Source organism: Hemicordylus capensis, chromosome 2 (assembly GCF_027244095.1).
Source record: "Hemicordylus capensis ecotype Gifberg chromosome 2, rHemCap1.1.pri, whole genome shotgun sequence".
NCBI classification, from domain to species: Eukaryota; Metazoa; Chordata; class Lepidosauria; order Squamata; family Cordylidae; genus Hemicordylus; species Hemicordylus capensis.
Window position 1 is genome coordinate 397,664,463 of NC_069658.1, and position 25,846 is coordinate 397,690,308.

General features: G+C 43.8%; 1 protein-coding gene and 1 long non-coding RNA gene across 4 annotated transcripts in view; one reads left to right on the forward strand and one right to left on the reverse strand.

Annotated features, from left to right (window-relative positions):
• The first annotated feature begins 2,124 nt into the window (after nt 1-2,124).
• On the forward strand, nt 2,125-25,689 carry WFIKKN2 (WAP, follistatin/kazal, immunoglobulin, kunitz and netrin domain containing 2). 3 transcript variants are annotated; one of them, XM_053301438.1, is made up of 4 exons: nt 2,125-2,818; nt 11,992-12,214; nt 20,943-22,428; nt 24,405-25,689. In XM_053301438.1, exons 1-4 carry the CDS (start codon nt 2,727-2,729, stop codon nt 24,494-24,496), a joined length of 1,893 nt encoding a protein of 630 aa, XP_053157413.1. In that variant the 5' UTR covers nt 2,125-2,726; the 3' UTR covers nt 24,497-25,689. The 3 variants fall into 3 exon arrangements, with proteins under 3 accessions (XP_053157413.1, XP_053157414.1, XP_053157415.1); XM_053301440.1 differs by lacking the exon at nt 2,125-2,818 and adding an exon at nt 15,160-15,308 and having other exon boundaries at nt 12,089-12,214; XM_053301439.1 differs by lacking the exon at nt 24,405-25,689 and having other exon boundaries at nt 20,943-23,096.
• Nucleotides 11,703-25,846, reverse strand: part of LOC128347187 (uncharacterized) — a 39,091-nt gene continuing 24,947 nt past the window's right edge. The window contains exons 3-4 of the long non-coding RNA XR_008317426.1: nt 24,013-24,096; nt 11,703-12,186 (exon numbers count right to left, since the gene is read on the reverse strand). This is a non-coding gene — a long non-coding RNA (uncharacterized LOC128347187). The remainder of the gene's footprint in view (nt 12,187-24,012; nt 24,097-25,846) is intronic.

The following is a 25,846-nucleotide window of genomic DNA, read 5'->3' on the forward strand; positions in this document are numbered from 1 at the left end:
CTTTTTAATTATTTAGCCCATAATTTTAACTGATTAATATTTTCACTTACAAAAAGTACATTTGCATTTTCTCCAAACCTCAATATAGGTGCTGTTTTGAGATCAATATCTCAAAGGATGTGCAAAATGGCTTACCATTGCCCCTTGGCAATCGCATAGTATTGACCACAGACCTAAAACCAGAAGGAAAATATTTAACTAACAAACACTGAAAGTCTATTCCGTCCTTTTTAGAAATCCCTGGGTTTTTAGATCAGTCCCGAGGCTTCTTCATGACTAATAAACAATGACTCAACAACCATGATTCATAACACATCAACATTTGGTGAGTGATACAAGTGTCTTGTTTTCGCCCCCAACATTTCCTCCCGTTTAAGATTTTTTTAAAAAATGAATGGTTTTAAAGTGCTGGAAATAAGTTGGTGCAGTTACTATTTGTTTTTTAATGTACATAAAATATATTACAAGGGCTCAGTCTGTATACTCATGCTGCTTTCACTTTCAAGTCTTTCAGTATTATAAAGCCTTAACATGATCACTTACAAATAATTTTGCACTGATCTAAAGAGTTGTCCATATTCTTTCAGGTTTGGGTCACCAACCTCAAACTACTGCTGCTCTCTGCAATGCTCTTCCTGATATCCAGTGCAGCAGGTAACATATTTGTGTCTTTGTACCCAGCCCAGGGAATTATTCACACATGGCTTCATGATGCGGGGTATCTGAAGAGCGAATCTGCTTCACAGCAGATTTGCAGATGTTTAATTCGGGAGATTAAATGGACAGTTCACATAGGGTTGGCTCCTCTCCACAATCCCTGCAGATCTTTTCCCTGTGTGCATTCCCACAGCTTTCTCCAGCTTATTCTGGGTTTTTTCTCCAACCAATCCCATTCCAGAGGTGGTGGCAGCGAGAGAGCTTTGTTGTTGTTGTTAGTTTGACAGCTGCTTACAGAGGAATGGCATTACAAGTTGCCAAGCAGCTGGATCAAACAACAGAACACTTAACCCTAACCCTAACCCTAACTCTGCATTTGTGAGTGACTGCCTTCATCACCTCATGGCCCCTGCACCCACAAGACCATTTAAGAGGCAAGGAAGTTTAAAGTAGAAATCATTGCTTTCTCTCTATCATGAAGAAAAATGCAGCCCCATGGAATCAGCTCAGACAAAAAGGGCTTAGGTTACATCGAAGCTGTAGTCTCCATTCTGCATATGTTAAGCCCACATTTTGCAGTTTGTGCTTGCGTTTAACTCAGGAATTTCTCCCTCCCCCTCCCCTTCTGGACTCGCTCCACAGAATTTCACCAATCTTCCACAAAACCCCCACTCCCAGCGCTTACAATTGCAGATCACTCAGAGCAGACCATACCCAACACAGCTGTCAAACTCCCCTTCATTGAATTTTGAAAAATGCCAAATTACTGGCAATGGCCACTCCACACATCTTGGGAGAAGCCATGCAGCATACCAGAAAGCTCGGTTTTTCCAAAAAAAGCTTCCACAAATAGAGGATTGTTTTACCCCGGACATAATTTGGGCCAAGCTAGAATGCACAGCAGTAATTCGGGGGGAAAGCAGAATTGGGTGTGTACTGGTCCCTGATAGCTCACAGGGACTTTGGGGTAAATTAACCTGATATGTGGACTTGCAGTATCCATTCTGGAGGGGATGCGAACTAAAAGTCCTGTGTGTAAAGCTTCCAAGGGATGGAGTGGAGGGAGGAATGTTACTCACAAGCTTCTGGAAGAGGTACTGCTCTCCACAAGACAAAGGTCCTCAATCCAGGCAGGTAATCTCTATCTATCTATATAATTCTCTAAGGCGTACCTGTGGCTAATTCCGTGCATGGCAGCTCTTGTGAGAACGCGCAAGCAGAAGCACCATGGTGACTGGGGAGAGGAGATTCCATATGCAGATACGGAGGAGGAGCCTGTGAAAGCAGAAGCACCACAATGGGCAGTGGGGATTCCATATGTAGATAGGGAGGAGGAGCCTGTGGTACTGTGGTGATTCGGCAGTGGAATCACCACCATGGCAGTGGCAGTGCATACAGGATTCTGTATGCAGATGGGGGAGGAGCCTATGACAGTTAAGGACAGTTGGAATGCAACTGTTACTGGTTGGAAGATGTCCTTGATTGTAGAGGAGAGGAATCTCTCTATATAAAAGGATAGTGGGCAGGGGTCTGCAAAGAGAGGGGTCATGAGGGAGGAAAGAGCCCCTTCAGGAGAGCTGCTGTTTTGTGAATTAGATGAGGAAAATAGATGAACAAGATCTGTTAACTCAGGAAGGAGAGAGAGAGAGAGAGAGAGAGAGAGAGAGAGAGAGGAGTGAGTGGAGGAGAGAGAAAGAGAGAAAAAGAAGGGAGGGGAAGAGAGAAAGAAAGAAGGAAGGGTGAGGGATGGGCCCCGAGTCTGTCAGCGGTCTGAGGGGAACAAGCGGCTATGGCGGCGGTAGCAAGGAAAGGCCCAGTCAACCACTGCTGCTGTTTCAGGCTACCAGGGCCATTGGCGGAGGGAGGCAGGCAGGCAAGGGATGGGTCCAGGCCTGTCAGCAGCCTGAGGGGAACCAGCAGCCATGGTGGTGCCAGCTGCAAGGAAGGGCCCGGTCAACCACTGCTGCTGCTGCTGCTGCTCCTGTGAGGATGAGCAGGAGCAGGGCTTGGGTGAGGGTGAGGAGGTCTCTGGGGATAGAGAGCTGCAGCTTGGCCAATAGGCGCCAGTAATGCTGCAGGCGTTGGGATGGAGGAGTGACCAAGAGGGGAGAGGGGGATGGAAGCAACCGGATGGAGGAGGAAAAGCAGAAGTGCGGATTAGGTAAGGATGGAGAGATCTCTGAGGTGGGGGGGGGCTGTGGCAGGGGGTGAGGGGAGCAATCAAGTACTAGTGTGCAGATGCTCTGCATGGGTTAAGCTAGTTAATATTAAACCCATACTTTTATTTATCTATCTATCAATTCATTCATTAATTTATTTCATTTTCGCCCACCCTTCTTCCCAGGAATTCAGGGCAGTGCACATGGTTCCCCCATTTTATCCTCACAACAACCCTGTGAAGTAGATTAGGGTGAGAGAGTGATTGGCCCAAGGTCACCCATTGAGTTTCATGGCTAAGAAGGAATTTGAACTTGAATCCCCAAGTCCTAGTCTAACCACAAGAACAACGCTATCATTAACATCTATTCTTTTATATCTACCTATCTTTCTGTCTACACACACACACCACAGTGCTTACAACATCCACTTATGAAAGGTCAGCATTTGGAAACTCTTTTCACTATTTATTTATTTATTTATTTATTTATTTGTTTGTTTGTTTATTTATTTATTGTTGGCTTTATATACTGCCTTTCATTAAAAACAATCTCAAGGCGGTTTACAAAAGCTAAAAAAAATGCAATAAAATGACAATAAAAATATTAAGCTAAAAATATAAAAAACCAAATTAAAAATCTATAAAATACAAGCATAAAAAACTATACACGAGTAAAAACACATAGAAGCAGCAATAAAAACAATCATGCAAAAGCCTGGATAAAAAGCCAAGATTTAACAAGCTTTCTCAAAACTGTGATGGAGTCTGAGGAGCGAATGGCCACTGGGAGAGCATTCCAAAGTCTGGGGACAGCAACAGAGAAGGCCCTGTCCCGAGTGCACGACAGCCGAGATGCCCTCATTGTCGACACCCGGAGCAGAGCCCCCTCAGATGACCTCGTCAAGCGGGCAGCAACCCTTGGGAACAAGCGGTCCCTCAGATACCGCGGCCCAAACTGTTAAGGGCTTTAAAGGTCAAAACCAGCACCTTGAATTGGACCCGGAAATGAACTGGCAGCCAGTGCAACTCTTTCAGAATGGGTGTGATGTGCTCCCATCGGGCAGCTGCGGATAAAACCCTAGTTGCCGCGTTTTGCACTAGCTGCAGTTTCTGGATATTCTTCAAGGGCAGCCCCACGTAGAGCGCGTTACAGTATTCAGTATTGTGGTGTGCCTAAGGCATGGGTAACTGTGGCCAGATCTGCTTTCTCGAGAAAGGGACACAGCTGGCGCACTAGCCGAAGCTGTGCAAAGGCACCCCTGGCCACCGCCTCCACCTGAGCTTCCAAAAGCAGAGCCGGGTCCAGTAGTACCCCCAAGCTGCGTACTTGCTCCTTCAAGGGGAGTGCAACCCCATCCAGAACTGGTAAAATCTCCTCATCCCGAATGGCTCTCCTACTGACCAACAGTACCTCCGTCTCGTCCAGATTCAGTTTCAGTTTATTAGCCCACATCCAACCCATCACGGCCTCCAGCCCCTGATTCAGGACATCCACCGCCTCCCTAGGATCAGATGACAAGGAGAGATAGAGCTGAGTGTCATCCGCATATTGCTGACAACTCAGTCCAAGTCCCCGGATGACCTCTCCCAGCGGCTTCATGTAGATGTTAAACAGCATGGGGGACAAGACCGAACCCTGCGGGACCCCACAGGCCAACGGCCATGGGGCCGAGCAGTAGTCCCCCAGCACCACCTTCTGGACCCTCCCCTCAAGAAAGGACGGGAACTACTGCAACGCAGTACCTCCGACTCCCATACTCGAGAGGCGGCCCAGAAGGATACCATGGTCGATGGTATCGAACGCCGCCGAGAGGTCCAGCAGAACCAACAGGGACGCACTCCCCCTGTCTAGTTCCCGGCGTAGGTCATCCACCAGAGCGACCAAGGCAGTCTCAGTCCCATACCCGGGGCGGAAGCCAGATTGAAAAGGGTCCAGATAATCCGTATCATCCAAGACCCTCTGCAGCTGGGACACCACCACACGCTCTATCACCTTGCCCTATTAATTCTATCAACATTTTAATTGTATTAATTCTAATATTACAGCCCTGTAACTCAGCTGAATGAAAGACTTTTGTAATCATCCTACAATTAGGAGAAAGGAACAGGGAAAGAGCAAATGAGCAATTAGCTCAGCTTACTTAACATGGGAAGTTCTCAAATGTGAGAAAGAAATGGCTCAAAGAGTGCACTAGGCTAACAGAAAGTTAGTAAATATCTGTGAGCTTCTTGCTTGAGACATCTACACACAGTCGTAAGGCTGCCCGCTAAAATTAGGCACGTAGCATCGACCTGATTATTCTCTCAGTGATGCTACCAAGAGTCAGGAATTACTCAATTTATTTTAACTCAGGCACACCCACTCAGGCCAATTTTAATGAGAAGACTGGCCATCAACGTGACAAGAGGATGTACAGATCACAATCTCCCAAGTATGTATTGTAAACAAAAGAAGGGTATCAGAACAAAGCACTATGAAAAGCGGGTGGGCACTGGTACAGGCATGGGCACTGCATGAGACACATTGTGATGAAATAAGTTTACCTCCTTTCAGGACAGGTCAAAAGAACAGATGGCTCTGTGTTGTGACATACTTTGCAAACAACAATCTCCCCACCCACTCACTGAGGTGTGGTAAATTGATTTCCACCAAGGGCCACAAAGAAAAGGGCAGAAAAATATGCATAATAATGGTCTGGCAAACATTCTGGTCCTCCACTGGCTAATTTCCAAGGAGAAAGAGGTGCTGGGACTCAAGCCTCTAACCTGGTATAAAGAGTTCAGATCAGACCGTATGAACACACTGAAAAGCAATAACCAGTTGTGGCTTCCTAGCATTTTCCATGTTGCAAATGTGGAGTTCATGTTACAAGGAAACACTTTGTGGGGAAAATGTAGTGTGTGAAGTAGCCCTAACATGCATCCTATCTGCAGAGTGCATAGTTGGCAGAGTTCTGGATCCCATACAGAAAAGAAGCCAAATTTACTGCTGCATTTTATAATGTAACAAAACATGTATAGAGAAAAATCTCATATTAGCACCAAGAACTATTACAGCTGCTATACATGGGATTTGTTGGTGATGTCTTTGCACTCTTCTCTTGCCCAGACATTCTGTAATTTCTCTCTGATATAAGAAGCTATACATTCAACCATATGAGGCTATTTTTCACCTTGCCTCTAGCTTGTTTGTTGTGCAGCTGCTCATCTGTGCAAATGTACAGCACCCTTCACCATGACAAACTGGGACCAAAGGAAGGCCAACATCTGACACTGTTAAGTGTTGCATCAATACACAATTGTGCAAATCAAACTAAAGTTTATCTAGGAAGTTGCCAGCAGAATTGTCCACAGATACTCCAAAAGACTTCTAAATATCACTCTGTGTGTGTGTGTGTGTGTGTGTGTGTGTGTAATCAAAGGAAACCCATCACACCACGGATGCCAACTTTTTTTAATGTACATTCAATTGAGAGCCCATGAAGGTGCAGTCAAAAGTCAAATAAGCTTTGAACAGTATAAACCCAAACGGCACAAAATATAACTGGGACACCATTCAGCACATTTAATGGCCAATACCTGTTTTAGAACACCATCCCCACGCATAGGTGTAACTATAGGGGGGGCAGGGGGGGCACGTGCCCCGGGTGCCACTTGGCAGGGGGCGCCAAAAAGTGCCCCCACCAATTTGCAGGAATATTTTATTTTATTTTATTTTTATTTTTATTTTTTTGCAGAGCAGTCCCCCTCCCCCGGTCCTGGCGCCCCCCCCCCATTGGAATTGCTCATCCAGCACTGGGCGCCGCGGTGTCTTCGTAGTCCAAGTCTCTGACTCTCACTCCCCGGCGCGCCCCGCCGCCACGCCACCAGTCGCGCATGCGTCGAGAGGAGGACACGCACCAGAGCAAACTTCCTGAACAACTCCCTCTTCTGAACAACTTCCTGAATGCCCGAACCAGTTCCCCTTTTTGCTCATTCAAGTCCTTCCTCCCCTATACTCTAACCACGTTTTAATTGAAAATGTTCAGGGAGGGGGAGATGGGGGGATGTGGAACCTTGGGTTCCACATCCCCCCATCTCTCCCTTCCTGGACTTTCTCACTATGTAATGCAAGCTAATTTAATTATATGTCATCATCAAAATGGATTAGCTGTTTCAGCCCATCAGGAAAGTCTAAAACTCCACCGATTTAATTAACCAGACTGAAAATCAGATGAACAGAGAATGTTTTAATGAAAGGTGGTATATAAATTTAACAATAAGTAAAACTATCATTAGGAGCAATTAGCGATTACTTAAACATTGGTGCTGCCAAGCAATTTGTAAATAAAACTAGAAGCCCTTTGAAAATAAGCTAGAAATAATTGTAGGTTGGGCAGGGGGTGAAAGTATATACTTCTAAACATTTGTTAAATTTATATACCACCTTTCATTAAAAACAACCCCAAAGTGGTTTGGTTTTAGTCATGGATTTTAATTTTAATTGCTCTTTTTGTCAATGTGATGAAGATTAGTTAAATCTGAGTGGTCTTAGGCAACCAATGTTGCATCTGAAATGCCATTTCATTTTTTATTGTCATAAATACTCTCCAACCAATTTAAATAGCAAAGGTGTATATTATCGCTTTATTCAATTGCAGGGAATCTCAAAAAAGCAGGATTTGCAACTAAGGCAGTGCATATCTTCTCTAAAATGGCCCTTTTATAGTTTTTCTAACTTTGAAATCGTAACATAAAACAAAGAATAAATGCATAAATGCTTCCCCCTCCATTTGAAAACTTTTCTGGTGTAAATAGCACGTGGTTTGGGAAAAGGGGAGTCTTTCTGTAACAGCGGGAGAATAAGGAGTCTTAAGCACTATCACCCTAGTCCTTCGAATTACTTTGGAGTCCTTGGTTTTTGTTTTGTTAAAATACAGTCACTCACAAGGGAAAGTCAGGAACAGAACCAGGGCATGAGGGAGGGGCATCATAATCATAATAATCATCATTGCATCATAATTCTGATGTTTGAGATACAAGCCAACTTCACAGAGTTGTTGTGAGGAAAAACCTAAGTATGTAGTGCATTTTGAAATTTTTGCTAATTTTTGTAATTTTTTACATTTTTAAAATAAACATTTTCTGAAACATGTATGTCAGTCAGATGTATGTTGGGGGGGCGCCGGGGGGGACGCGCCGGGGGGGGGGCGCAATTTCAGTGCTTGCCCCGGGCGCCGTTTTCCCTAGTTACGCCTCTGTCCCCACGGATGCCTGACAGAGCATCTTCTAGAAGCACTTTAAGAGTTCCAGATGTAGCTTGGATTTGCTAGATTTCAAGGCTAGGGCACTGGCATGAGAGAGTCACAATGGCACGATGTAGGGGGCAGTTCCACTTTGCCTGTGGAGTTAATGCACTTAAGCGCTTTCCAGATTAGACCCTGCAATGGGGTCAAGACGAATCTCTGAAGTGTGCTTCCACACTTCCTGTATTGTGACATCGCAGTCTCTACACTGACAGCAGCATATTTATTTCCAGTGCCTTGTTTTGAATTTAATTGCTGCAATATAGTGCTATAATGACGTATATCCGGTGTTAAAAAGTTGCTGTTTGGGGGCGTTGTTAGTTTTTGCGAGACTGCTCCCCCTGCTGGGCGCTTTGCTATTTACATTTTGAATGCGATTTGCCTGAATGGAAGCATTTTGCCACTGCTGAGCGGCTAATCTGGAAAGTGCCTTAACAGATTGGTCATCTGAGGTTTCAAACATCTCAGTCTTCTGATGAAAGGAATATTCATGTGAACACTTCTGAGATTGTTTTTCACTCACTCCTGGCCTATTCATCATCATCATCATCAATTTTATTACGGCCATTGGCCAGCAGAAATAGGAGTAACAAATATGCCCAATACTATGATCAATAAACAATGCTAAAACACAATAAAACAGAGTACAATCACTCATAATAAATTACTTAAAAACAATAAACAGCTCTCACAATTAAGCACTTAATAGGAACCTTAACCTGATGGCAATGTAGAAAAATGTAGCTACAATTGTTGTAATCCCGGGGCTTGAATCTGCGAGACAGTAATATGTATCCCTGGTCTATTCAAACATTAGATTGCACTTGCATACATTTCTGTACAGATGCACATGTTTCTGTGTGAATGACTGTGCATGGATAGACGTGGGTACAGGCCTCTTCAAAGGTAGGATACAGATAGGACATCTACTATTCTACATGCGTAGAACATAATGTATGAATGACTGGAAAGACTGCACTGAACATAACATGTGAGCAGGCCATGTGAACAGGTGCACACCTAGAGGATTTTGTAATACTTCCACACTAAGAAACAGAATAACATATCTGGAATACATCTTATTTCTCAGGTGGAAGTTGGTTACAAGAGAAGCACTGCTAACTCTGCCACCTTTCTAGCTGAACCAATGATATGCACATTATGAGCGTTCTTAGTTTTCTCTGCTGCATGTTTGTTTGTTTGTTTGTTTATCTAATAGATTTCTATACTGTCCAAAACATGCATCTCTGGGCAGTTTTCGACTTTGTCCAACTTTGTCTGCACCATCTACTACCAGTATCAATACAGCAGCAAGGGCCACTGTGTACAGTGCACCTCTGAAAGTTGACATTGCACCAACACCTTGCACCCTATTGGCTGAAGCCAATAAGAGGGCAGCACAATGGTGGCACTAACCTGTGTTGCAGATCTAGCAGCTACATTGTGCATCATCATGCAGCCATCCTCCAACTGTTCCATAAGATCATTTAAGTGAGCGCCATCTTCTGTATTTATTTCCCCCATTTATTAAGGTCATCTGGGGAGGTCCCCTACAGTGACCATCAGTTCAGTTGCTGGAAACTCAAGGTTGATCCTTCTTGGTAACTGCCCCCTGAGCTCTGGAACATACTTACCACCAAGATGCAAGGTTAAACTGCTTTGTCAGCTTTTAAGGGAGTTTTTATTTAAAACAGCTTTTTTATTCAGGCATTCAGTGTCTGTATTTAATTGTGGTTCTAAATGTTCTAAATGATGTTTGGATGGTATAAAGATGTAATGAATAGATAGATAGATAGATAGATAGATAGATAGATAGAATATCATGCACAAAAGTAGATTGCACTTTGGCTTATTGCCAGTTTGTGCCTGTGCAAATGCATCCTTCATAAAACCAAATGTGCTGCTTTTTCAGTGTTAGCCCTGCCCCAGACTTTCACCCCCAAAATGTAAACCAATCTTATCTATTCAGACTGGCAATAGTTCTTCCAGAGTTTCAGATGGGGGTCTTTTCCAGCTTTACTTGGAGATGTCAGGGATCAAACCTGGGACCTTGTGAATGCTAAAGTATGTACTCTACTGCTGAGCTACAGCCTTCCCCCAAAGTCTGATGTAGTCCAGAGAGGTAAGATCACCAGTAATATGTGGACTGCCACCTCTCTATCCCTGGATGTGATTGTTTAAAGTAAGTAAAGTGTGCCATCAAGTCAATTTCAACTTTTGGCGCCCACAGAGCCCTGTGGTTTTCTTTGGATTGTTTACTAGAATGCAAATACAGAACCATCCTTCTGTTCCCCACCATTTTATATTATGCAGAGATAACAGCTTCACATCTGCTGCAAAGCAATGCTCCTAAAACCCAATTAAAAAATCTAGAGTCTGACAGAAGGAAAAGATCAAAATGTTCAAGAAAGTATTATATGTGCAACCTACGTTTGCAATCCTGCCATTATGGAAAATCCATATGTAGGTAAATCTCCAGTTTCAATGAGCCAAAGGACTGTGCAGCTAGGTCTTCTTGCGCACCCAAGGCCTTCTGTTTCTTCTGTAGCAACCACCTCCTCCCAGCTGGGAAGGGGGATTTCAGAAGTCATTTGCAATGTGGCACTGGGGTCTGCTGCTCACAGTCAACAGTCCCACTGGGTACGCACAGGCCTTCAGGCTCACCTAAAGTAGCTCTTTGGATTCCAGCCAGCTCATGTTTTTCATAGCAGACACTGAGGCACAATAAACTCCAAATGGTGGTAGGGAGCTGTGGGCCTTCTCTGCCCCCAACCTCTTTACTATCAGCCTTTCCCAAGTTCGTCTTCGGTGTCTTCTCTCATTGGCCCTTTGAAAGAGTTCATTCTTCTTGGTGGGTATTACAAACCCTGTAATAATCAGTTGTTAATAATCAGTGGTTGGAGCTCTTCAGTTGATTGTGTTTTCCCATTTCTCCCCCTCTTCTATGCCAAAAAAAAAAGAAAGAAAGAAAAGCAGTACATTCCTTTATGCAGGTTTCCATAGAGTTAAACTGTTCCTATTTTTTTTCCCTTAAAGAGGTCAGCAAAAAGTCGTACAATAGGGGTCTCATGTTCGTGAACTGTGAAGGAATTTAAAAAAATTTCCCATGGTGGGGTTGGAGTGCAGCAAAAAAGAAACTTGGGAAAAAAAGATAAATAAAGCAGACTAGGGACTTGGGGGGTAATTTGTAAAGACATATTGCCTTCCAGATCCTAACTGGAAACATGTTATTCTTCCTCCTCTCACTCCACATTTCTTTCTTGTGTAAAAATAAGTGATATCGAAGCTTTAATTGCTTCAATCCTATTAAGCTTCTCCTTTTAAAGCAACGGTTGTATATTTCCTTGGCATAGGGAAATCCCTCTGACTGTAGGATCATATTATTTAGACAAGCACTCTCAGAAGTAAATGCCATTCTTAGCATAGGGAAGTACTTTAGGTCTAAAGGGGTTAAGAAGGCCTCCTTCCATTCAGAAACATGCAGGGGTCCCACCGTGGCAGTTCCAGCCTTTAAAAGTCTTTCCAGCTTTCTTTCTTTCTTTTTCCCCCCTTGTAACAAATCTGTACGACTGCCACCAGGACATAAGAAGCGTGTGCCTGTCACAGAAATAGAGTTTACTTTTTCCAACTTGTTGTACAGAGGCAGGGTATAAATACAGCTAACTGGCTCGGACTAAGAGCCTTTCGCTTAAAATAAGGGGGCTATTTCCCAGGACTTTTAATCCAACAAGGTCCAGATCAGACTGCACCATCGACCAAGGTGGAAAGGAAGTCTGTGAGTGTTTAGGTAAAGCAGGTGTAGCTGGTTTCTTTGCTTTTATTTGTTTTGTTTTGTTTAATTCAGGCAGAGACACACCCAGACCCACCAGTCCAATATTGTTCTTTTCTCAGGAGACTTTCTGAGATGTTCTTTTTCAAACTCTTCATTCGATGGATATGGATATGGATGTTGTCTGGGGAGATCCTTCTCCTACTGCTTCTGGAGGTCCCTTTAGAAGGTACTGCCTTGCCTCCAATGCGGTACTCTCATGCTGGGATATGTCCAAATGATATGAATCCCAACCTCTGGGTGGATGCGCAGAGCACCTGCAGGAGAGAATGCGACACCGATCTGGTGAGTGATGCCCTTTTGTTTCCTCTTACCACAGTTGTTTGGTTGCCTTGTTAAACAGGCACAGATTGCCTCTGTTGATTTTTGTTTGCTTACTATAGCAGAAGAGGGATTGTAGACTAAAGGCTACTTTTTATTTTTTAATCAGATCAGTGCTGGCTAGCAAGAGTGGGCAAGCGTCTACAATCTGTAAGGAGTTCAGTCCTGTGAAAACTAACTTTATTGCTAGTCCACATCAATTGGATCATTCAGCTGGGCTGGCAACTCTCTAGTTCAGGGTCAACGCACACAATGACTGTGGAAAGAAGTCAGCCCATATCAGGCTCAAGCCTGTGGCGAGTCAGTTGTATGAAGCCACACATGGCTGAACCCAGCATGGATTAGTTTTGGACCATCACAATCGCAGTGTGATTGAGTGTCAAAAGCCAATCTGTGCTGCATTCAGCATATAGTGTTGGGTTTCACATAACTGGCTAGATGTTTCCCTAAGATCGCCACACAGGGAGTTGTATGAATTCCCTCAATAGCTACATTTCAAGAGTACATCCCCCCACTACCCCCCCACACACACACACACTACTGAATTGTGCTGCCTTGAAAATGGCACACTGGTTTCCAAAGGCAGGATTATGTCTTGTCTCCCTTGACATGGCGTGGCCCTACCACTGCCAGCATCTATTTTAGAAGTCCAGCAGTACTATAAGAAATGACTCAGTAAAATGACAGCTTGGCAGCATGAGCTGCTGGATGACACCCAGATCCAAACACACTTCAGCGGGCAAATTAAAAGGCTGCTCATTTAGTGGTCAGCACTGCAAGCTCATCTTGGCATCCAGTTACCCATCTATGTCCTTGCTGCCTTGCATACCTGCCTAGAACAATAGAGTTTGCTGTCGTCATTGAGTTTGCTGTCACTATCAAATGCCACACTGAAAATAATTCATGCAAGATGCAGTATAGCAGATATAGTCAGAGTACAGTCACAGTACTAAGAGCAGTCAAAGCCTTTGTGACAGTCAAACACTAAACAGGTTTTGATGCAGTACAGTCATCTGAGACCCAGTTAAATCAGGATAGTATTGGACAGGGATGTTTTAATACATACATGGCCCCATATCTTTCCCCTAAAATGACTGATGAACCATTGGATAATTTTGTTCAATTAAAAATGTATGCATCAGGATGACTTTTTCCTGTGGATAAAAAACATGGCTACAATTTTCATACATATACTGTCTGTGAAATACAAGTTCACTCTAATGGCAGTGATGCAGAAAAATGCATTGTAGAGACACCTCAGTCCATGTAAAGTTTCTAAAACCAAAGTGTCACAATCCCAGATGATTAATCTTTTCCGCATGTCTGGCTGTAAAGGACAATGTTGGTAATAGCAGCAGTTTCATCTCAGTGTCATCTCAGAGTCAAGTCCTGTTAAGTCGTTAATGGGACTTAACTCCGGCTAACATTCTATGGGTTGTACATTTTGTTTTGGATGCCCTGTAGAAACTGGCTAGAATCATGCACCCTAACATGTTGGACTACTGGGCTAAGCTTAGGCTGTTGGAGACACTTCTGCTCAGAAATTTTTTCCCCCTGATTAAAGCAACATATTAAATCTTCTTTTGCATTCAGCCTCAAGCTGATGTCAGCAAGAATTTTAGGGGCACCAATAAAGTAGTATATGACTCCAAAACTGCACCCAGCATCTGTGACAGAGGCGGCGGCGGCGGCTGGGATGTGCCTCTTGAATAATGCAGTACAAACTGCAGGGCCAGTCCAATGTCTTAGGCTCACCCTGATCTCCATCACCTCCACCAAAATACAAGGAAAAGGAATGTGAATAGTTCTCTTTCAATCTTTGCAGATTTATCTTTTAATAGTTACACTACTACTATGGATATTTATATACCACCCTTCAACCAAAGTTCTCAAAGCGGATTATATAGAAAAATAAATACTGCATAATAATAATACAATTGACTGGCCTAAAATGAAGTCTTAGAAACTATGTTTCTTAAAATTTGAACATGCCAGCTGCAGATTGCCATGCAGCCTCTGGTCCTCAGCGTACATAAAAGTACTGCAGTGTAGCTCAGGTTCATAGTGCAGAAAGCAGTTTTTGCCACCTAAAGCTGTAGTGTGATTTATAACCTTGGGGCATAGTTCATCAATGAATGACATGCTTGCAAATCCAATGAAACCTTTAAAAAACCCCATAAAGGCTGAAATGAGTGCATATCTCCCATTGAATTCATAGGAAACATAGGAACATAGGGAGCTGCCATATACTGAGTCAGACCATTGGTCTATCTAGCTCAGTATTGTCTTCACAGACTGGCAGTGGCTTCTCCAAGGTTGCAGGCAGGAATCTCTCTCAGCGACCAAGAGGTTCACGCAGATGAGACAGTAAATCTCTTCTGGAAAAGTTTGTATGGTTATGTGCAAAAAGACAAGAGTATCTCTTCTAAACAGCAATGGGACAAATTGTGGAAATGGACGTCGGATGTAACTCCCCCCTCCCCGATTACCTGATGTGCCTTGAAATCCCCCACCCCCGAGTTACAGTACTACCTGCATATACTTCATAACCTTGTGGGTTTCCAAATCCTTGTGTGTAAATCTTTGTAGATATATCATGTACAAACAACCACTTTGTATATAATGCTTTGGCAACGTACTGTATGCTTTGGTAGCTTGTTGGTTCAATAAAAAAAAATAATCTTGTCCTATCTTGGTGAAGCCAGGGAGGGAACGTGGAACCTTCTGCTCTTCCCAGAGCGGCTCCATCCCCTGAGGGGAGTATCTTGCAGTGCTCACACATCAAGTCTCCCATTCATATGCAACCAGGGCAGACCCTGCTTAGCTATGGGGACAAGTCATAGACCACAAGACTAGCTCTCCTCTCCTAATTCAACAGGGCTTAACCATGTCTAACTTTCTTTTGACAGTTTCTGCACTGCATCCAAAGCCAGACTGGCTGCAAACATGAAGTCTGACTACTGGGCTAAGCTTGGGCCATTGCAGGCACACCAGGCCTATGTCAGTGGCCACCATGAGCCAGCAGAGCCAGACTTGGTTAGCTATGATCCAGCCTATGGTTAGCTATGATCTTTTAAATACTACTGTTCTAAAGTCAGCTGATACATAGCGCACTGGGCTCATTTGTGTCTTGCATAACCCAGATAAAGGGTTTGGGCCAAACTTGTGTTAGATCTGTTTGATTTGTGTTGCTTGCGGCAAAATTTTTTAAAATCTCTCTCCATTTTTGTTTGGGAAGAACTTGGTTTTTTCCTCTGATTGGACTACAGTGAGCATATTGAAATTTATCCACCACTCATTTATGCCCCCCAAAGGCCAAGTGGTTTCAGTTAGGGGTGTTCATGGAACCAGCTGGTCTGATTCGGTTTGAGTTCAAACTGGACCCGAACTGGACCGACACCCCAGTTTGGTCAGGTCTGGGGCAGGGGTTGTGAGCTTTAATTTTTTAAAAAAATGAAACTTACCCCCTGGGGGGGTCTCCGAGGCGGCGGCGGCGGTGGTGGTCCACGGAGGTTCCCCTCCCCGCACCATCCTCCCATCCAAAACCAGTCCGTTTGGCCATTCTTCAGCCTGTTCGGGCCTTCCCTCCCCCTGGCGTGGCAGCCATACAAAATGGCCACCATGCCGGAGGACGGGGAAAGAACACGGAACCATTGAATCAGTTCAAACCTGTTTGCACATCCCTAGTTTCAATGTAGGGAGCTAGATTGTCAGCTCTTGCTATCACTCCAATATACGTGAAATTCTATTTGTGTGTATAAAGCACAGAATTTGTCCTTGTCTTGGACTTCTGAACACGTCTGGAAGTGGTTGGTCCCAAGTTCAAAATCCTCATCACTGCTAAAGATTATTCTGCTACCATTGGAGAGAAACCCCACCCTGCTCAACAACTAGACCTCCATGTCTCCTATCGGCTTCTCAGCACTCACACAGTATTCTTACCATAGTTCCCTGAACACCTTCATATCCCCCTTCCATAAGCACAAAAATGTTTAGTATTAGCATATTGGTGGTTGGCTTTGATTACCTGCTCCATCTACTCAACACACATGGCAGACTCATGAATAGTTAGGATACGTAATAAAATTGGCATTCCCTCGCAGATGTGGGGCACATGTGCATGGATGGAATAGATGTTCTTGAAAGACTCCCTCAAGAGGCAGATTGGCATGGTCCTTTGTCTTTCCAAAATTTGCATGAGAAGCTTTATTGCTTCTTATCCTTACAAGTGAAACTATGGGCATTAAAAAAAACCCACAAAACATAGCTTGATTCCAGTTTGTTTAGGTAGGGCCTCTGGAGGCCCAGTGAAGTTGTTTCAGAAAGCAGATCCCAGCTGCAAGCCAGCAGTTGGCTGTCTAAGTCCTTAGTCAGAAATGTTGTGGTGAAGGGGCCTAAGAGGGCAGGGAATTATTGCAGAATGTCCAGAATATAAATACAGGTAGCCCAATAGGTTTAGTTATGTAATTGTGGTAAGTATGCATACAGTATAATTTTAGAACATTTCAAAATAAGAGTCCAGTGCTTGTCGGTTATCCCAGGCCCTTTGCATTCATTAGCCACAACACTGGAAGGAAAGAGGAAGTTTACTTCGTAGTGAGCAGAACACTCACTGCTGCTTGCATGCTCTTCCATGAATAGGCTCAAGTTGGTGCAAGCAGAACGGCACCTCCACTCTTATGCAGGGCACAATGTCCACCAATTCCCCACTCCATTAGAAGACACCCCCCCACTCCATATCACACACTATTGCCAAGAGACCACTGACCCTCAGGATCAAGGGGTGCTAGAGTCTGCAACGTGGAGGAGTCAGGAAAGACCATCTGGCATGTCCATAATTACTCTGGATTGAATCCTATGTTTAGAAGTAAAAGGGCTAAAGACTTGCTTAAAAAAGAAGAAGATTACAGCTGAAATGGGAGAGGCCAGGATTCAGGAATATCCCTGAGTCAAAATTCATCCCCTTCCCACTCCCCGCCCCCGCCAACAAGTCCTATACTGCTACAGTCCTATGGATACCCTTGTTCTAGATTACAGTATACCAAAATTAGTTATGCCACAAATTAGGTGTGACCAGGGTTTAACCAAATGGTAGCTCCATCTAAGAGATGGAACAAGTCCAATAACATATGTTCAGATGGCTCAAGAAAGCGAGCACATGCTCAAACAGAAGCAGGGAAATGACTTCCCAGTCCTGATGATGGCAATTAGCTAGAACATGTATGTAACACTAAACTTATGAGTCTCCAAGAGAATATTTTCTTTAACTTCTTACATCCATCTCACCTGAAACTTCTTGTATGGCAATATATAGACAATTTAGATACACATAATTACAAATCCTTAGCAGTTTTTAGTAAGCAAAATTTGCCACCAGCCTCAGGCAATTATCATTTGCTAAAATCCTATTTTTAAATTTTGTTTATATACAGTCTATAACAAAAGTCTCAAGATGATTCAAAATCAAATAAAACAAACAAACAAAAAACCCCAAACATTTTCATGTTGCTTGGGGGGTGGATAGGCAATGAACGTTTAAAATAAATCATTGCCAGCACCAGATTCATGAGGACTCTCCACAAGTGCCTTTGTGAACACTCCTTAGTGGCAGGAACGCAATGCAGCTGTGCTGGTGGCTGCCTTAAATTTTTTTTTAAAAAACACCCTATAATTCAGTGCTGCCACCACCACCCCTTGCTGTGTCCAGGAATGCAGCAGCAGGAACATTACTTGTGAGTAAAGAAAGATGGCAGCTGCAAAAGAACGCTCCAGGCCACCACTGTCATGGAGGTAATTGGTGGTAATAGCTTGGTGGTAATAGCTTAGAAGTGCCTAAGTTGGCCAACCCCTGTGGTAAACAGTAGAAGGCAAATCTATGTATTATTCTTATTAAAATATTAATATACCACTTTTCAACAACAACAAAGAGTATCAAAGTTTTTGACATAGCAAAAAGCTATGAGAAAATGGTTCCCTGTACCCGAAGGGCTCACAGTATATGGTTTTGCTTTACACATTTTCCCAAGCACTGAAAAGTTTGGGGGGCCAGTGCTACACAGATCCTGGTTTCCTTTGGAGGAGAGATCACTGTGGGAGAGGCTTAGGGGTTTCTTTCATGGCTTTTTAAAATGTGTAGCCAGACACAAAACATGCAATTTTTTTAAAAAAATGCAGTTCTAAAAGAAAAGAGCCCCTGGTGGCGCAGTGGTAAAACTGCCGCCCTGTAACCAGAAGGTTACAAGTTCGATCCTGACCAGGGGCTCAAGGTTGACTCAGCCTTCCATCCTTCCGAGGTCAGTAAAATGAGTACCCAGAATGTTGGGGGCAATATGCTAAATCATTGTAAACCACTTAGAGAGCTCCGGCTATAGAGCGGTATATAAATGTAAGTGCTATTGCTATTGCTATAAAATACTGTACATGCAGTTCAAAAATTCAAGTCATGAAAAAGCGGAATTATGTTAGATGATGTACAAAGAGACTGATAATAATGAGAAAAGTCAAGTGAGTCAGGCTTCTCTAGAATCCAGACGCAGATCAAGTGTACCCATTTCTCCTTCCCCTGCCAAAGAAACTTCCTGCAGACTCCACTGCAATTCCCCACACAGCCAAGGAATATAAGAGTCTTCTGCAATAGTGCTGCCAGATTTCCAATTCTGAAGATTTTCGCCCACTTTATGTAGGCTTCTAAATAATATCATGGAATGTGACTCTAGGCAACAAAGTATGTGTGTACAGACAAGGAAAATGCACAGGTGTGTGTTGTGGTGTTTGCTACATGCAGACATTGCATTCACATATCATTGTGCAATTCTGAGTTTCCCTTGAAGAAAGCCCTGATTTCATTCTAATACATAAATAAATACACCAGTTGAGCATCAGGTAGAGGAGTGCAGCAGTGCATTCCTACAAGTCAACAATAAATCACATCAGCTTCCCAGAGGTGGCCCTGCACTCCCCCAGGTGTTTCAGCAGTCTCCAAACATTCCCTTTCATTCAACCTGCAAAACCCAAACTGTGAACCAGTCACTTCCAACTGCTCATGGGATAGGATGTGTCACTTTACAAGTTTTGATGGCTTTCCACTTTCCAGAGAAGTCTCCTGTTAGTGGACCACTACTAGTTATTTTTTGAAGAAAGAATTGGCTGACCAGCCTTCATAACAATGGATGGATTCCGATGACATGGGAACCAGCAAACCTCTGATTCCTGGAACTTGACAGCAGCCTGACTTCTGGTAGTGGGGCGGGGGGCAAGGGGGATATGCCAACATTGGCCATGTTGTCTGAAACCGCCAGTGTCAGCATATTCTGCCCTACATATAGTTCCAAACCTGACATCTGTACTTCAAATAGTATACTACTTCATATACTTCAAATAGGGCAGTAGGGCAGAATATGTTGACACTGGCAGCTTTGGACAGCATGGCCCATGTCAGCATGCCACCCCACTCCACCACCACCAGAAGTTGGACTCACCACTGAGCTCCAGGAATACATGTATAATTAAAGGTTCCACTTTGGCTGAGGCATATTGTTGATCTGCATTGTAAAGAATATATCAGGGATCAGCAACCTATGATGATTTTGAGCAGCACTCAGTACTGCTAGGAAGACCAGCCACTATGATGCCCAGAGGCACTCTTACTCCAGGACTTCAGGGCTGAAGTCCAGGGCCTTCTTGGGGTCCCCCAAATCCTCTGTAGTCTGTCCTGGGTGGTGTGATTGCCTGACGAAGCATGATGATGCTTAATTTGCAGAGGAAGGGGGGCCTCCAAAGGCCTTTAGATCCAGCCTCCAAAATTACCTAGGTGCACCTCTGATGATGGTTTTCTACCTGCCTCCGGCTGCATATCACGGCTTGCAGGCAGTAGACATTCAGGATTGGCAGCAGCAGTCTCTCTGGTTGTGCCACCCATCTGGCTTTCACCGGTGTGCCTTCAAGAGAGAGAGTCAACGAGCTGGCACAGCCAGAGAGACCGTCATCAATCCTGGATGTCCACTGCCTGCTACAGCAAGCAGTGACACACCAGCTAGGGGCAGTCAGCAGGCATCATAGTGGCCAGGGTCTTCCTAGCAGTTTGTCACTCAAAATCATTTTGCATGCCATAGGACCCAGGGTTCCAAGGTCATGCAGTGAACTTTGTGTAGGATCAGGGAGTTGAACCTGGGCCTCTCTCTTAGTCATGGTCCAGCTAACCACTATACCACACTGGCTCTTATTAGTTGTTGCTTTCTAGCATTCAGTGTACCCATGCATTAGGCAAGGAAGTTCCATCAAGATTTTTTCAGTCACTCTTGTAGTGACTGTAGCACAATATCCCACCACACCCATACATGTGCTCTTCTGTTATATTCTGGTAAAAACTTTATGGGACTGTGGAGTGCCTGCTAAGGGATCTGCAATATAAAAGTATGATGGAGTTTTGGTTTGTGTTCTAGACAGTTCTGTGGAACCTTGGTAGCCTTAGTAGAAAGCACTGCACATTTATAATGTCCTTTCTAGAGTTCTGTAGAGCTATTGTATATTGAGAGAAAGTCTTCCTTGCTGTTTCAGATACCACTGAAATACAGAAAAGCTGGGTGATCCTACCTTTTCCACAAAGCTGAGATGCATCCAAAATGCACTATCTGCTTGTTGGGGCTTCCAATTTAAACATTTTGTCACCAGTGTCTTGTTTTCTTTGACTTAGGAATGTGAGACCTTTGAGAAGTGCTGTCCAAATGTCTGTGGAACAAGAAGTTGCGTTGCAGCCAGGTACATGGATGTCAGGGGAAAGAAAGGACCTGTCGGGATGCCGAAGGAGGCAACCTGTGACCGTTTCATGTGCATCCAGCAAGGTTCCGAGTGTGATATCTGGGATGGGCAGCCAGTTTGCAAATGCAAGGATAGGTGTGAAAAAGAGCCAAGTTTTACATGTGCCTCTGATGGGTTGACTTATTACAACAAGTGCTACATGGATGCAGAAGCATGTACTAAAGGCATTACGCTCAATGTGGTGACCTGCCGCTATCATCTCACCTGGCCAAATACCAGCCCTATCCCACCAGAGACTACAGCACGACCCACTACTGCTTATCCAGAGACAACGATCACTGATATCCTTCCACCTATACTAGTCAACAACCCAGCACATCAGTCAGTTTATATAGGGGAGACCGTCAGCTTTCTTTGCGATGTCACTGGCCGACCTAAGCCAGAAATCACTTGGGAGAAGCAGACAGAAAGTAATGAGAAAATTATCATGAGGCCAAATCATGTTAGAGGGAACATTGTTGTCACCAACATTGCCCAGCTGGTGATCTATAACACTCAACTGCAAGATGCAGGCATCTACACTTGCACTGCCAAAAACCTTGGCGGTATTCTCAGGGCAGATTTCCCATTGTCAGTCCTCAAAGGAGAAGCTACCTCTGTCGAAGCAGCCCAAAATAAAACTCACTTTCCAACTGATGAGTGCCTGAAGCAGCCAGACAGTGAAGATTGTGGGGAGGAGCAGACCCGGTGGTATTATGATGCAAAGAAAAACAACTGCTTTACTTTCATCTATGGAAATTGTAATAGCAACTTGAATCACTTTGAGACCTATGAAAACTGCATGTTGACTTGCATGAACGGGCCCATCAACATCTGCAACCTGCCAGCCCTCCAAGGTCACTGCAAAGCATACGAGCCACGGTGGGCGTACAACAGCTTGACAAAACAATGCCAGTCTTTCATTTATGGAGGCTGCGGGGGCAATGAGAATAACTTTGAGAGCAGAGAGGCCTGTGAAGAAATGTGCCCTTTCCCTAGGAACATGCATTGCAAGGCTTGCAAGGCTTGCAAACCACGCCAAAAGCTGGTGACGAGCTTCTGCAAAAGTGATTTTGTTATTCTTGGCCGTGTAACCGAACTGACAGAGGACCAAGACTCAGGACACGCACTGGTGACAGTGGAAGAGATTCTCAAGGATGAAAAAATGGGGCTAAAATTCTTGGGGAAGGAGCCTCTAGAAGTTACCCTGTTAAATATGAACTGGAGCTGCCCATGCCCCAACATAACTGCAGCCGATGGTCAACTCATCATCATGGGCGACGTCCACAATGGAATGGCTGTTTTACAGCCAGACAGCTTTGTGGGGGCCTCTAGCATCCGGCGTGTTCGGAAGCTTCGTGAGGTCATCCACAAGAAAACCTGTGAGCTATTAAAAGAGATCCTAGGACTGCACTAACACCCTGCTTTTATGTCTCAGCTTTCCAGATTTGTATATTATATTATATAATGCTAACAAAAAGGTAGGATAGCATGGAAACATTTTGGGAAAGTTATGTTTGCTGATAGATGTTACTTATTACACAGAAGCCATATTTTAATTGATTAATGATGTGTAGTAATGAGGCAGTAGCCTTTTTGGCAAGCACTTAAAATACCAGCAAACTACTAGTAGTTTTAGATTAAATCCATCTATTTGTCTAGAAACGCCATCTGGCAATCATCACATAATACCAATGCAGCTTTAATAATAAAAGACCAAATTCATAGCATTCTGTTGGGTTCAGAGCTAAATCGCATATTCACTGTCATCCTAATGATAATTGCTCTTGTTTGGAATATAGAAACATTTGTGAGAAGCAACTGAAATGTGCCGTATCTGTCATGAGTAGGTTGTAAGAGAAGAACATGTACATTATTTTCTGTATTTACAAATAATTCTATCAGTTAAACCAATCTATCAGAAAATCTACAGCCTTTAGAACATAGAACATAGTTTTTAATAGAACCGTACCTTGAACGTTTATGTGGATTGTGCCTAACATTGAATACAATGATTCTGCAAAACTCAAATTATCCATGAAGTGTCCTTACGCGCATTATATCAGACAAGCGCATGAGGCAAGACCAAAGATTTTGATCTAAACTTGTAATTTACCATTTCTTTATGAAAGGATTGATACTATCTAATTGTACTTTCCTAGTTCTAGAAAACAAATATGACAACTTCTAGTATGGAAAGTCCCTTTATATGAGGTAACCAATATCCGTTAGCCATTTTGTATTTGAAAGAACAGTGTAACTATTCTGTTACATACTGATCAATTTTATTGTGCAATATATATGCCTAGGGGTCAAGGGCGGCTTCAGAAGGGGGCATGGGGGCAAGTGCACCCCCACACAAATGGCTTGCCCCATCCACCTGTCCCCCATTTCTGTTTCAGAAATTGAATATGTGGGATACCGCTTGCCCACCCATGAATGTACTCTGCAACTTCTGTGCCTCCCACCTCATTTCCCCCCCTGGTGCCGCCACTACTAGGGGTGTAAGAATATTTGCAGAAAACCTAGGAATCAGCTTGGAATGAGGGAGAGACAGAGACCCGAGCATGCCAATGAAAGGAGAGATCCTGCCCTTGCTAGTGGGGTCTAGTTCTCCCTTTCTCTCTTGAGCGAGGCCATAGCTTAGTGGTGGTTCACATGCTTTGCATGCAGAAGGTCCCAGGTCCAGTGAGTCCCCGATATCTCCAGGCAGGACTGGAAAAGATCCATGCCAGAAACCCTGGAGTGTTGCTGCAAGTCAGCAGAAATAATACTGAGCTACTTGGACCAATGATATAAGGCAGGTTCCTATGCCTCCCCCCATTCATTCCAAGTAGAGCTTAACTGAGTGGAAATCATAGGCTCCAATGATTTGGGCTCCCCTCCCACCTGCCCCAGCATCACACAGGCGACATGACTCTTTCCCCCTCCTCAGCAGGTTCTTTCCTTCCTCTCCCTTATCTTACCTGGCAGAGGGGCACCAGCTGCCACCAGTGTGATCTCCTCCTCCTCCTCCCCCTCCTGCATCAGACTCTGGAATTTTCAAAAGCCTGAGGGGAAAAGAGCAGAAGGAAATATGGGGGAGAAGAGTAAAGTGCTGGGGGCTAGAGCAGCCTTCAGTGCACAATCTAGCCTTAGAGTTCAGACAGTCCTAAACCTGATAATGAAGTGATAGCAACCAATATGTGTGATGATTCATCACCGAGAACCATTTCTCAAAAAGAAAAGAAAAAAGATTTGTGTATAATTTTTAATTAATCTAATGGAAGTCTGCTTTTTGTAAAACCATTGTCAAAACATTCCTTTCAGTTTGGCACAGTCACAGACTTCATAGACGCTGCTATGGGTGTCTTTACAGGCTTGAATGTTACTGTGCTGAATTGCAACACCCTTGCGGTAAGCAGGTCAGAGAAGACTGGTTTCTCACAGGGACAGCTCTATCTGGCCTGAAAGAAAGAAAGAAAGAAAGAAAGAAAGAAAGAAAGAAAGAAAGAAAGAAAGAAAGAAAGAAAGACCAAACTCCCGGCAGCAGGCAATTCAGCAACGCAACCGTTCGTCAAAGCAGTTTCAGGTGCTCAGCTATCAACTGACAAATGCAATTCATCATATGATTGGATAATGAGCAAGGTGCAGACCTACACAGTGCTATAGGAGTTGGCTACAGAAGGCATATCTACACTATCAACATATTCGTTTTATACCAATTTAATCACTTTGGCTTTGTCCACCAAAGAAAACAGGGAACTGTCCTTTAGTTCAGTGCAAACAATTTCCTATTAGACATCCTTGGCCTCTTCCTTGCCTCCAGGAGAACTATAATTTCCAGAGTTCCCTGGGAAGAGGGGATGACTTTTAACCCCATTTAAGGCTGCAATATGAAGCACACTTACCAGAAAGTAAATCCCCCTGAGTTCAATGGGATGTGATTCAGACTAAACTTGCATAGGCTCACGCTGCAGCTCTGCAGTGTGAATGTGCCCCAATACACTTTTTAACGTGTCCACCTGCTAGCTTTTAACATGAAACAGCTTTGCCTGTTGGGGGAGACTGCCTGATGGGCACAGTGTGCATTTCACATCCATGCCACCAGCTTTCAAAGAAAGCACGTTTAAAGGAGAACCCAGAAGGCTGTGTCTGCTATTGTACAAAAGGCTAATCCATCTATGATATCTCTCAAGGTAACTGAAAAGGAAAGGGGAGGGTGTATTTCTGAGCAACAGCCTTTGCTGGCTTATGGATGATGCCGCAGGGGGCCGCCGAAATTGTTTGCATTCCAGATGGGGAACAGAGAGTGTGTAGGAAGGTATATTGTATTTGTGTTTTGTGTGTAAGGCTGATTAAGCTTATGCATGAACTGAGGGAATGTCTGTGGAGAGTATAACTGACCAAATATGTGATGGAAAGACTTTAACCCCTTGAGACACCTATTTGGCAACGAAAACTGAATTTAAGGGCCAAGTTCTATGCTTTAAAAAAAAAAAATCCATAACAAGACTCTTGTTTATGAAACGTGTTGGTACTGGCTGTGGACAACAGAATACATTAACCTTCTCTAGCAATAACAAGGTGTTCCCTCATAAGTGTGAATGCAAATTTATAATTAATACTTAGCTATTAAAGTGTGCATAAGTTGGCCACAGTAGTGAAAAACCAAGTCCAGTGTGAACAGGGTACAATGTGGGGGTTTACTGTACATGGCCAAAGTCAGTATGAATAAATGCTAATGTAAATGAAGGCAGGCCTACTTTGGGAATGAGTATATGCACAATGTACCTTCTTAGGTCAGCTGCACCCTGGGGT

Coding starts and splice junctions, on each gene's coding strand:
- WFIKKN2 (XM_053301438.1), top strand. CDS start 2,727: ATGCTGCAGGCGTTGGGATGGAGGAGTGACCAAGAGGGGAGAGGGGGA. Junction 12,215..20,942: donor GAGAATGCGACACCGATCTG/GTGAGTGATGCC, acceptor TCTTTGACTTAG/GAATGTGAGACCTTTGAGAA. Junction 22,429..24,404: donor GGTCATCCACAAGAAAACCT/GTGAGCTATTAA, acceptor GTGTCTTTACAG/GCTTGAATGTTACTGTGCTG.